Below are 13,019 nucleotides of genomic sequence, written 5' to 3'. Positions count from 1 at the left end.
CTCCGGGTGGGCCCCGTGGGAGGGCACGGAGGCCCCCGCCTCGGCGTCCCCGACCCCCGCGCTGCAGCCGGCTCCCCACCGTCCCCAAGCTCTGTCCCTCGCGATGACCAGTTCCCTGAGAGCCGGTTGTGTATCACTTGGCACACGACAGCCCCCGCCCTCCCTCGTTCTCTTTCTTACCCGAAGGTCTTTCCTCAGTTTGATTGCACAGAGGGGTTTTTACTTGTTAAGGGTTCCACGCGTTGTGTCTGAGACTAGGGAAGGAGTTCTTCCGACACCTGGCCTTGGTTTTGTTTTGCAGGATCCCGTTCGAGATGGGGTGGCTTCACCAGCCACCCCTGGGACCGGGAAATCTAAGGTGAAGACAGTACATGACTAGCAGGCTGAAGAGCGGAAGGATGATGAATTGGAAAACTTTGGCGTGGGGAGAGGGGTGGCCAGTTTAAAAGAAATAGCCTTTCTCCAATGGATCTCAATTTATCCGTCACCCAACTGTGTCCTGTTTCTTCTTTCTTTTACTTTTTTTCAAGTTTCCCGACATGACTTTTTGTTTACTTCCTGCTTCTGGTTAGTACTACTGAGACGTCCTGCACTTTTTCGAACAGTAAACACGTCAGTCTAATTTATGAGTTTTTTGAAGTGATGTAGTGGAAAGAGCAGTGCATAGGGTAGGAATCAAGGGACTCTTCTGTGGGCTCCAGTTCCTGCCTTGAATGAGGCAATTATTATGGCCCCGTACAACGTCTAACATTCAAGGATTCTGAAAGATAGTGGTTTATTATTAAGGTTTATTGTTTGTATGCTAACTTTCAGGCAGTTGCCTAAGCACCCAACCACTTCACTTAAGCTTCCTGGTAGCAATGACATAGGTACTGTGGTTATCCTCATTTTACAGATTAGAAAACTGAGACCCCAGGGTTTACGTAAATTTACCACTTGGTAAACCTTAATATTTTAAAGCCTAAATGTAACCTAATTCATCTTGTTACTTTAATTATGCTTAAGTTTTCACGTAGCCAAAGATTTCTTTCAGCCTTAATACAAATAGTTTTATAGCTCTAAGGAACTTTAAGTAGCATTAGTTCCAACCCCTTAATTTTACAGTTAAAGGAACTAAAACCTAGAAAGTGTCAACCTATAGCAACAGTATCAGTAGGAGGATTTGTGCTGTTTTTTTACATTTCAAAACTAATTTTTACATTTTCAGTAGTTGCATAACTAATAATTATTGAGTTGAAGTTGCATTTGCTAATTTTTTAAAATGTGGAACAAAGTATGGTGTTTGGCTGGCATAAAGATTTATTCAGTAGAATGTTTTAGACAGATATTCTGTTTCTTTTTTGTGCTACACTCAAAGCATGAGTTATAAGTTGGTAACATGACTACATCTTTCAGCTGGAAACATTGCCCAAAGAAGATCTCATCAAGTTTGCCAAGAAGCAGATGATGCTAATACAGAAAGCTAAGTCAAGGTGTACAGGTATTGGGCTGAAAATATTCATCTTGACCACAGTCTCGTTTAACTGTGGTTAAAAATGGTAGTTTTTTAATAGTGGCCTGGTTTTGTTTTCCAGTGATTCCAAATACATCTCAGTGTAGTGGAATCTGTTATTTAACATTACCTTTGATTTGTTTTCATTATCTTGTATCTCTAAACTACAGTTATCTTTGAGTTGTTAAAATCGGAGGAGGATTGGGCCGGCCCGGTGGCGCACTGGATAGTGCGCCGCTTGGGAAGCGCGGCAGCACTCCTGCCCGAGGGTTCGGATCCCACTTACAGACCGGTTCCTGCTCACTGGCTGAGCGAGGCGCGGGGGCAACACTGAGGGTTGCGATCCGTTGCCGGACACGGAAAAAGACAAAAGACAAAAAAAAAAAAATCGGAGGAGGATTAAAAAAATTTTTTTGTTAAAGTTAAGCATTTTTTTCCTTCATGTAGATTGTCAGTTCTTCTGAGTAAAGTTTTTTCTAGAAGAGTCAGTTGAAATACCAGGTTGTAATACCAAAGAAGAAAGAGAACTCAAGTAAAGTAATAAAAGATTTCTGTTCCTGGAAATTTGAAGTACATTTATTTACTTAAGTTGATTAATTCCCTATTTAGTTTCCTTTTCTTTTTCTTCCAAAATGAAGAAGATGTTAGTAGGCTTGTATAGTATATGTGAATGAGCTCTTGAATTTCCTATGATTTATAAGTGTGTTAAGTGCCCTGCCTAAAAACCAAGACATTTTCTATTAGAAAATGTCAAATTATGTTTTGGGAAGTTGAATTCGCTTGTAATAAAGACAGTCATCTATTTGGAAAGATATTCTAGGTTCCAGATCTTGACACATAATGATGAAATATTCAGACTAACATTTACAGTTAACCTGGGGATGTTGCTTTAAGATTGTACAGTAAGAAGTATTCATAGCAGAAATAATGCGATGTCTGAGATTTGCTTCAGAATTCGCAGGATGGCTAAGAAAAGGGGAAGTGAATAGAAATTGGGATGAAACAAAATTGGCCGTGTAATAGTTGCTAAGGCAGGGGGATGAGCGCATAGAGATTAACCATATTGTTCTCTCTACTTTTGTATTTGTTCAAAGTTTTCCGTAATAAAAATGAAAAAAAATGGTAATACTATTATGTGGCTGAAGTTAATAGTTTCTCAAAATACCTGCTTTTTAAAAATATATTCTAATGTGTAAGTTTTGGGGGTTTTTTAGCCAGTAATTATTTTCTTCATTTCTGAACTGCAATCTTTGTTTAATTGTTTAGAATTGGAGAAAGAAATTGGAGAACTCAGATCAAAGCCTGTTGCTGCAGGAACTGATGATATTATTAAGGTAATGAAACAGTTGTGAATATTGCTTTACTTTTTATTTATTTACAAATGTCTAATGGTAAATAGAATTTCCTTGAGGGTTGTTAGCCTGCTGGAGGCTATTTGGCTTTCTGTTCCTGGTCTGCCACTTCCTCTCTGGCCTTGGTTGTTTTTTTTACTTTTCTGGTTCACCGTAAAAAGAGAGAGTTAATGACCTCTAGGTCCTTTTCTGTTCTGAAATGAGTATTCCCTCTCCTCATGCTTTCCAGTTATGGTTGTTATCTCAGACTCTGTTTTACTCTTCCCTGTCCCCCTCAGAAAACCTGGCCACACCCAGGACTTTGAAGATCTATATATTATATATGTACCTATAGATATATCTATATTCTTGGACATGACCACTGACACAGATCTCACAGTTGTATTTCTAGTTGCCTGGGGGAAAAATGTTCTTCACACATTCCATTTGTCCACATGATCAAACAGATAAATAATCTCTGTTTTACCTTTTTTCCTGGACACCTCTGTTCTGAAACCTTCTGCCTGCCTACACTAATTTGGTCTGGTTGTTCTGTATATGTGCTGCACAGTTCTGGAACTGGCCTTTTTTGATGATCCTATGAACTTACACTGCTTTCCTATATTGCCCTCTGTCCTTCCCTGTCCCCATTTGCTAGGTCACATGTCATTCACTTTGTGGGCTAACCATATCATTTCAATAGAGCACTTCCTGTGGCTTCCTATGAATGGAGCATGAGAGGTAAATTTTTGTGTTGTCTTTTATTTAAAAATGCCTTTATTCTCCTCCAATGTTTGATTTATACCTGTAACCCGATATTGAACTCTGAATAGAGCACTTCCTGTGGCTTCCTATGAATGGAGCATGAGAGGTAAATTTTTGTGTTGTCTTTTGTTTAAAAATGCCTTTATTCTCCTCCAATGTTTGATTTATACCTGTAACCCGATATTGAACTCTGAATTTTTTTTACATCTGTTTTGTTTTTGTTTTCTTAAACAACAGAGCTTTTTATTAGTACTATTTCACATAAGAAGTTCCAAGGTAGGCAGTTCTCAGGCTGGTGCAGTCTCCCACTGATGTCATCAGAACACAGACTCTCTTCATCTCCGTGCTCCTGCATCCTTATCCTATATCTGGGAAATCAGAGCTTTCAGGTTTTAGCTTTTATAGTATCTGTAGAAGAGGCAGGTAAGGAAGAAAGGGTTGATTATAGAAGTTGAAGGAGTATGCCATCAAACTTTCTCGAATGCTCATCCAGAATTTGTTTTCTACTTTGTCTAAGGAATGTCAAAGACTTTTCATTTTTCTACCATTATATTGAAATTTCTATTTTGGTGCTGAATGTTTAATTCCAAAGAGCTCATTCTTCATATCTGAATATTCATTTTTTATATATCTTATTATTTAACGATTCAACATGTTCTGTTATCTTAGGAAATAAATTTATGCTATCCTGAAGTTTACTACTACTTTTGCATTGTTTCTGTTTCCTTCAAATTTAATTATTTTTAATGTAATCACCTGTGCTCCCAAAAAACCTAGGATCTTGAAAATAATATGTCCTCCTGTGTAGCCCCCACCCGATTCCTATCGCACCCCCCTAGTTTCCCACGCCCAAGGTAACCATCATTCTAAATCCCGTATTTGTCGTTTCTTTCCTTTTCTTTCATAAAGTTTTGTGTCTACAAGTATCATTAATTTTTTTCGTTTTAGTTTTTAACTTCACTAAAAGTTTTAGTTTTTAATTTCACTAAAGTTTTTAATTTTTACTGAAATTTTAGTTTTTAACTTCACATTCACGTTGGTAATGTTTTAGGACTTTTTTCACTTAATATTATTTTTCGGAAGTTCACCTGTATCATTTCATGTTGCCATGACTGCTATAGAATATTCCATTATGTTACTGTAACATCATTCATGGACCACACTGTTTATGGGTGTTGGGGTTATGCTCATGTTTATGCAATAGAGTACTGTGCTTTGAACTTTCTTGTATGCATCTTATGAATGTGTGGAGGATTCTCCTAAGTAAATGGGTGTAATTGCTGCATCAAAAGTTACATGAAGTTTCAACTTTAGGAGATAATGCCAAACCACTTTGAATAGTATTTAAAATAACTTACACTTTCACTAGCAATCTACAAGGTTCATATCCTCTCCAGCACTAGGTATTGTCTTACATTTTAATTTTTTGCTAATCAAATGGCTATAAAGTGAAGGTTATTGTGGTCTTGATTGCAGTTACTGTTTTTGTGTCCACAACCCCATTTTCACAATGAGCCAATGGGGCTCTTATTGATCTGTAGAATTTTTTGTATATATTTATATATATATTCTTTGCTGATTATGTGTGTGGTGAATATCTCCTCCCAGTTTGTGTCTTGTCTTTTCACTTCCTATGTTTTGATGAACGAAAGACCTTAATTTTAATGTAGTCCTATATATCGTTCTTTCTTGTAATAGTCAGTGCTTTTATGTGTGTGTGTGTATACATATTTTTGTTTGTTTAAAGAAGTCTCTCTAGCCTAATGGTTAAAAGGTATTTTCTAAGAGTTTTAAAGCTGTGTTTTTGACATTTAAGTCAATTCATCTGGAGTTGATTTCTTCTTAATAAGGTGTGAAGTCTTTTTGTAATATTGTAACAATTGTTTTCCAACCTTAATTATTGAATAGTCTTTCTCCACTGATCTAATATTGTACTTCAAAACATGCTTGGGTCTGTTTCTGGACTCTCTTTTTCTACTATGTTGGTTATTTTTTCTATTCCAATAGTATATTGTCCTCATTATTTTACAGTGAGTCCTCTCTCTGTTCTCTTTAAAGTATTTTACTTTCCCATTTACATTTAGAATCACGTTGTCAGATTCAGTGAAAAATTCTATTATGGTTAATTGGAATTAAATGGGATCTCTATAAGGTTTTATAATTTGCCCTTTGGAAGTTCTTTGCCTATCTTTTGGTAAAGTTATTGCTAGGCTCTTGATATTCTTTGATACCATTTTAAATGAGATCTTCTTAATTATGTTTTGTAATTGTTTGCTGGTGGTACCCAAAATGGAACTGACTTAGTATATTAATCTTATGTCTAGGTACTTTGTGAAACTCTCAGTTGTTTCTAATTACCTGTAGATTCTTCTAGATTTTTTGTATAACTGGTCATATCTGCAAACAATTTTATTTCTATTTTAATGTTTATGCCTTAGGGCTGGCCCGGTGGCGCACTAGAGAAGTGCGCCGCTTGAGAGCGCGGTGGCGCTCCCGCTGAGGGTTCGGATCCCATGTGGAGACCGGTTCCCGCTCACTGGCTGAGCGCGGTGCGGGCGCAACACCGAGGGTTGCGATCCCGTTGCCGGTCCCCGGTACGGGCACGACACTGAGGGTTGCGATCCCGTTACCGGTCAGTAAAAAAAAAAGACAGAAAGGAAAAAAAAAATGTTTATGCCTTATATCTTTTTTAAAATTTTATTTCACTGGCTGGGATCTTCAATACAGTGTTGGTTAGAAATGTTGACAGTGGACTAATGTTTTATTTAGCACTTTTTGCCTCTAGATTTGTGAAAAATGATTTTCCTTTGTGTGTAGTACTTGCATATTGGTTTCAAGTTATGCTGCTTTTGTAGAATAACTTGGGAATTATTCTTGCTTTTTATTTTGTCTGGATACGGTTGTATGAAATTGTATGTATCTGTTCTTTGAAAATTTGGTAAAACTCACCTGTAAAGGCATCTATTCTTCCTATTTTCTTTAGTGGACAATTTTTAACTGCTGGTTGATTTTTAAGTAGTTATATTATTATGCTTTTCAGTTTTTTTTCTTTACTCAGTAAAGCTATATTTTCCTAGGAATTTTTATGCATTTCACTTCAGTTTTCAATATGATGAATAAACAACTATTTATAATATTCTCCTAACTTTTTAGTCTCTGATATGCATATAGATGTGTTCCCTTTTTATTTATAATTTTGTTTGTGACTTCTGTCTTGTCTTGCTACAGTGTCTGTTTTGTTAGTTTTTTACAAAGAACTGATTTTTGGTTTGTTTGTTTTCTGTTTTATTAACTTCCTCTCCCATTCAATTTTTTCAGTGAATAACCTTCTCTGACTGCTCCCTATCCAGATTGCCAACTGATCCCCAATTTTTGAGCCCCACACATTACACCTCCCTCAACGATATCTGATGCCTCTAATTCCCGAACATTTCATTTCTGAAGAGTATTTGCCAGCTCCTCATACATGTTCCCTGTGTAAGCCCTTAGATTGTAGCTTTCTTCCTATTTCTAATTCAGTTCCTCCTCTGCTTTTAGTTTTCCAAACGTGTTGAGATTTCTTATATCTTTATGTCTTTTTTTCTTTTCTCTTTGTTCTTATGTTTATACCTTTTTAAGTCTTTTATTCTCACTTTAGCATGATTTGGAAAAGAGGAGGAGATAATTATGTATGTGCTCAGTCCACCATTTTCTTAACCTCAGACAAACAAGTCATTCTGTTTCAAAACAGGCACTGACTGAACGTTTGGATAGTATTCTTCTGGAAAAAGCAGAGACTGAGCAACAGTGTATTTCTCTGAAGAAGGAAAATATTAAAATGAAACAAGAGGTTGAGGTAAGGCAAGTTTTTTTCTTATATAGCATAGTGATAAATTTTAGAGCCAAGTAAGACCTTTAAAGGTATCTAATCTGATTTTAACATTTTATGAACAAAGAAACAGATTAACGTTTAAAAAGAAAAAGAACTGAAATCACCCAACTGTACTATCTATTTCTGTAACTGTTCTATCTCTGCTAGAGATAGAACTAGCATTTACTTCTGCGTTGTTTAGTCTTCCTTATAATTATAATGTCATTTGTGAAGAAAAATGAAAAAAAGTAGGTTGATGACTCTGAATAACATTATCTTCAGTTGTAGGGTATTCAGAGGCATGTTTCTACTTTCTTGCCTGTTACATCTGGGCTAATTTTCTCCCAAAAGTGTCTTACTAATCTATTCAGGGGTTATTAGTTAAAATTTTGTGACTTATACAATTTATATAATTTATCACCTTTTAAAGGAAAATTACATTTAAAGATTTCTTAGTTTTTAGTTATTACTATGAGTAATAGATTATTGCTGATGTATCTTGTCATACTTAAGGGAGAGCCTAGGCAGAGTTCTTAGGATTTCATTATATTTCTCTAGGTAGATTTCTGCTCATTGTGATTTTTCTTTAGTTAGTCTGTGGCTAATACTTTTTTCTGATAGCAGGGGTTTTTTTGGTCTTAATTTATGAATGCTTATTTTTGGAATAGGATTCTGTAACTAAGATGGAAGATGTGCACAAGGAGTTTGAACAATCACATAAAAACTATGTGAAAGAAATTGAAAATCTGAAAAACGAGCTGATGGCAGTACATTCCAGACACAGTGAAGATAAAGCTGTCCTACTAAAAGAACTGGAAGAAGCAATGAATAAACAGTTAGAGCTTTCTGAACAACTGAAATTTCTGAGTGGCTGTGAAGATAATGTTAGAAAACTACAAGAAGAGATTAAGAATATTAGGCCGGCCTTTGAGGAGCAAATTTTATGTCTGCAAAAGCAGTTAGAAGCTACCATTGATGAAAAGAATCAAGAGATTACTCATCTTCAAAAAGTCATTGAGGCTAATTCTCAGCATTACCAAAAAGATATTAATAGTTTGCAAGAGGAGCTTTTCCAGTTGAAAGCTGCACACCAAAAAGAGGTGAAAGAATTGGTATGCCAAATTGAAGCATCAGCTAAAGAACATGAAGCAGAAATAAGTAAGTTAAACCAGCTAAAAGAGAACTTAGTAAAACAATGTGAGGCAAGTGAGAAGAACATTCAGGAAAAATATGAATGTGAATTAGAAAACTTAAGGAAAGCCGCCTCAACTGCAACCCAAGACAAGCAGATATGTTCTTTGCTCTTACAAGAAGATACTTTTGTAGAACAAGTAGTAAATGAAAAAGTCAAACACTTAGAAGATACCTTAAAAGAACTGGAATCTCAACATAGTATCTTAAAAGATGAGGTAACTTACATGAATAATCTTAAATTAAAACTTGAAATGGATGCTCAGCATATAAAGGATGACTTTTTTCATGAACGAGAAGACTTAGAATTTAAAATTAACGAGCTATTACTAGCTAAAGAAGAACAAGGTTGTATAATTGAAAAATTAAAATCTGAACTAGAAGGCTTAAATAAACAGTTTTGCTGTACTGTAGAACAACATAACAAAGAAGTACAGAGTCTTAAGGAACAACATCAAAAAGAAATAATAGAACTAAATGAGACATTTTTGTCAAATTCAGAAAAGGAAAAATTAACATTAATGTTTGAAATACAGGGTCTTAAGGAACAATGTGAAAACCTACACCAAGAAAAGCAGGAAGCTATCCTAAATTATGAGAGTTTGCGAGAGATCATGGAAATTTTACAAACAGAACTGGGAGAATCTGCTGGAAAAATAAGCCAAGAGTTTGAATCAATGAAGCAACAGCAGGCTTCTGATGTTCATGAACTTCAGCAGAAGCTCAGAACGGCTTTTAATGAAAAAGATGCTCTTCTTGAAACTGTGAATCGTCTTCAGGGAGAAAATGAAAAGTTGTTATCGCAACAAGAATTAGTACCAGAACTTGAAAATACCGTAAGGAACCTTCAAGAAAAGAATGAAGGGTACTTACTTAGTCTCAGTGAGAGAGAGACCATGTTACAAGAATTAGAAGCAAAGATAAATTCTCTTACTAAGGAAAAAGATGATTTCAAAAGGAAAATAACAAATTCTCCTGAAGAGATGGATATTCTCCATAAAAAATGTGAAACTGAAGAAAGATTGATTATTGAACTTAGGAAGAAAGTAGAGCAGACTACCCAGTACAACAGTGAACTACAACAAAAGGTAAATGAATTAACAGTAGGACTAGAAGAGACATTAAGAGAAAAAGATCAAAATGACCAAAAACGAGAAAAACTTATGGTTCAAATCAAAACTCTCTCTGAAGATCAGGAGGCATTGTCATCTGAAGTGAAGTCTCTTTATGAGGAAAATAACAGACTAAGTTCAGAAAAGAACCAGTTGAGTAAGGATTTGGAAGCTTTTCTGTCTCAAAAAGAAGGAGATTTTGTCCTTAAAGAACATATTACTGAATTAGAAGAGAAACTTCAGTTAATGGTTAAAGAACGAGATAATTTAAGTAAACTGTTTGAAAATGAGCAAGCTCAGAAGTTATTTGTCAAAACTCAGTTGTATGATTTTCTTAAACAGATGGAGTCAAATGTGTCAGAAGAAAATGAAGACCAAGATGTTGTAAATGTCCTACAAGCTGTATGCGAATCCTTAGCAAAAATAAATGAGGAGAAACACAATTTGGTTTTTCAATATGACGAAAGGGTATTACATTTAGAAAAAGAGAAAATTCTCTTAAGGAGAGAGCTAGAAGAAACCCTGTCAGAAAGAGAGGCCTTACAGCTTGATCTTCTAGAAATGAAGAGTGCTAATGAAAAAACAAGGCTTGAAAACCAGAAACTTTTAGTTCAGATTGAAGAAGTATCTCAAACATGCAGCATAAATGAAATCCATACTGAGAAAGAAAAATCTCTTATAAAGGAACATGAAAACCTAAGGCCATTACTAGAACGAAAAGAATCTGAACTGCAAGATGTGAGAGCAGAGTTGATGTTATTAAAGGTACTATAAAGTTGAATTTTATTGGTTCAAATAAATTGTTAGTTCCTGTCATAGATTCTAGAAAATATATACATGTCAGGTGTAAATTTTTAGCATTTAAGCTCAAATTGCAAATTTCTGAAAAGTGCGTTAAATATTTTTATGTTGTGCATCTTGTTTATTACATTGATCATTTTGTTGGGTTTTAGGTCATTTTAAAATCTTGAACTTACGTAAGATTAGATGATTAGGGGTTTAAATGTTTTGGTCAAAAGTGTATAACTAAGTCACTAGCCAAACTAAACGTGAAAAAACTTGAGTTTCATTCTCGTATACATAGTATCATTCTTAAAGAGTAAAAAAAAGTGGGCTGTAGTGGTATTTCACTCTGGCTTATATTTGAGGGTTTTCTCAAAAACTTGTGAAAGTATGATAAACTGTAATTATCATTTAATCTTTTCCTTATCACATATGTATTTGCTGATTGTCAGGTTATTCATCTTGGCCTTGGGTAATACTGTTTTTTATAGTAAATGCCATATGCATGATAAGGTCAGTATTACCTAGTCTATCAAGGGAAACACTTGATCAAATTGCTTTTTGTATGAATTCTCTTTGATAGTTATTTTCTCATGCTTTATGTGATGGCCATTTTATCATGAGGAAGGAAATGAATTCTGTTTTTGTTTTGTTTTCCTTATAAAATCTAGGATTCCTTAGAGAAATTACCTTCTGTAAAAAACGATCAACTCTCTTCGGTAAAAGATCTGGAAGAAAAAATAGGTAACTGTGGTTTTACATATGTTGTCATAATTAATTAGACAGGTGCTTGTTAGTGTTAGAATTGGGAAATACAGTAGCCAATTAATGAGTTGTTAAAAACACAGTAAGTAGTTGTCTTTTTCTCATGCACCCATTCTTGCTTCTCTGCCATCTGTTTGCCTTCCCTTTCAAAAGTGTGACTGTCTATTTAATCCAAACAGAATACTCATGTGATTCTGTTTATGAATGGTTCCATGATTGTTTTGAATTTTTCATTCATTTAGCAAACTTTATTTGAATGCCCAACTATTCTAGACACTGATAATGGGAAGATGATTAAGGTACACACCATGTGCTCAAAAAGCTCACTGCCAGGAGGGGCCGTAAATTGTAGTTGTTTGAGATGTGGACAAGATACACATATCTTGTCCTGTGTATCTTGTATGTGTCCTGTGTACACATACCTTGTCCTCAGAACAGGAAGTTCCTGTTCTGAGTTAGAAAACACATCACAGAATAGGTTCTTCAGTTGGGTTTTGAAGAATGAGAAGTTTGACACAAGAAGAAAGGTATTCGAGCAAGAAGGAATAACAGGTGCTTGTATGTTAACACATAACATCAGGGAGCATACTAGGAAGTTCTCAGAGAGGAGGAAGGCTTCATAAATGGTAGTGATATGCAGAGGAGCTGGGACTTCATCTTATCAGTTTACTTCTCATGTAATATTATGAGGTAGCTCTTTTATTCCCATTTAAATATGAGGAAATGAAGACTTAGACATGTTGTGTAAAATACCTGTGGTTCCTCAGTTTCATGCCCAATTAGATTGGGGTAGGGTGAGCAGAAAGAGTTTTTCCCAGTTTTTTGGCTTAGGATGCTTAGTTTTATTTATTTTTTATTTTTATTTATTTTTTTTTGTGTGTGTGTGTGTCCTTTTTGAGACTGGCCGCACCGCGCTCAGCCAGTGAGTGCTGTGAGCGCACCGGTCATCCCTATATAAGATCCGAACCCACAGCGGGAGTGCTGCTGCGCTCTCAGCACCGCACCCTCCCGAGTGCGCCACGGGCTCAGCCCAGGATGCTTAGTTTTAGACAAATGAAGTTTAATTACCAATCCAAGTGGACATGTCAAGTAGAATGCTATGCGGTCTGGAATTACGGAGAAAGCTAGGCTAGAGATAAAAATTTGTAGTTAAATATTGGGCTTCAAAAACTGTGAGATTAAAATCACTGACATCACCAAGGGAGTATAGAAAAAAGATGAGAATCAGAAACAGTTCATCATTTAAAGATCGAGGAGATAGAAATGGCAAAGGAGATTGAGAAGGAGCAGCCAGTGAGGCAGGAAAACCTGGAACATAAAATGTCTTGAAAGCTGAAACAAGTGAAATGCAAGTCAAAAGTGCTTTACAAGGGAAGACATGTTTACCTGTGGCAGGTGCTGCTGAGTGGTCACGTAAAAGGAGTATTGAGGGGCCGGCCCGGTGGCACACTGCTACAGTGCGCTGCTTGGGAGTGTGGCGGCGCTCCCGCCGAGGGTTCGGATCCCACATACAGACCGGTTCCCGCTCACTGGCTGAGCGAGGTGCGGGCGCAACACCGAGGGTTGCGATCCCGTGCCGGTCCCAGTCCGGTACGGGCACGACACTGAGGGTTGCGATCCGTTGCCGGACACGAAAAAAGACAAAAAAAAAAAAAAAAAAGGAGTTTTGAGAACTAACCATTGGATTAAGCAACATAGAAATCAGTATCCATGATGTGCTGGAGCTAGAG

At 36.2% G+C, this 13,019-nt stretch overlaps 1 protein-coding gene across 5 annotated transcripts in view; it reads left to right on the top strand.

The window, feature by feature from the left end:
* The first annotated feature begins 228 nt into the window (after positions 1-228).
* GCC2 (GRIP and coiled-coil domain containing 2) overlaps positions 229-13,019 on the top strand; it is a 45,381-nt gene continuing 32,590 nt past the window's right edge. Inside the window, exons 1-6 of one of the 5 annotated variants that reach the window (XM_008581507.1) lie at positions 229-358; positions 1,396-1,480; positions 2,759-2,826; positions 7,319-7,423; positions 8,107-10,506; positions 11,196-11,268. In XM_008581507.1, the coding sequence (XP_008579729.1) occupies positions 1,444-1,480; positions 2,759-2,826; positions 7,319-7,423; positions 8,107-10,506; positions 11,196-11,268 (2,683 nt within the window). In that variant the 5' untranslated portion in view covers positions 229-358; positions 1,396-1,443. Of the gene's footprint in view, positions 613-1,395; positions 1,481-2,758; positions 2,827-7,318; positions 7,424-8,106; positions 10,507-11,195; positions 11,269-13,019 lie in introns of those variants that run through there. The other 4 variants (XM_008581508.1, XM_008581504.1, XM_008581505.1 and 1 more) reach the window with 4 other exon arrangements.

Source organism: Galeopterus variegatus, unplaced genomic scaffold (genome assembly GCF_000696425.1).
Source record: "Galeopterus variegatus unplaced genomic scaffold, G_variegatus-3.0.2 Scaffold2374, whole genome shotgun sequence".
NCBI lineage: Eukaryota > Metazoa > Chordata > Mammalia > Dermoptera > Cynocephalidae > Galeopterus > Galeopterus variegatus.
This window is presented reverse-complemented; position numbering and strand designations above follow the sequence as displayed.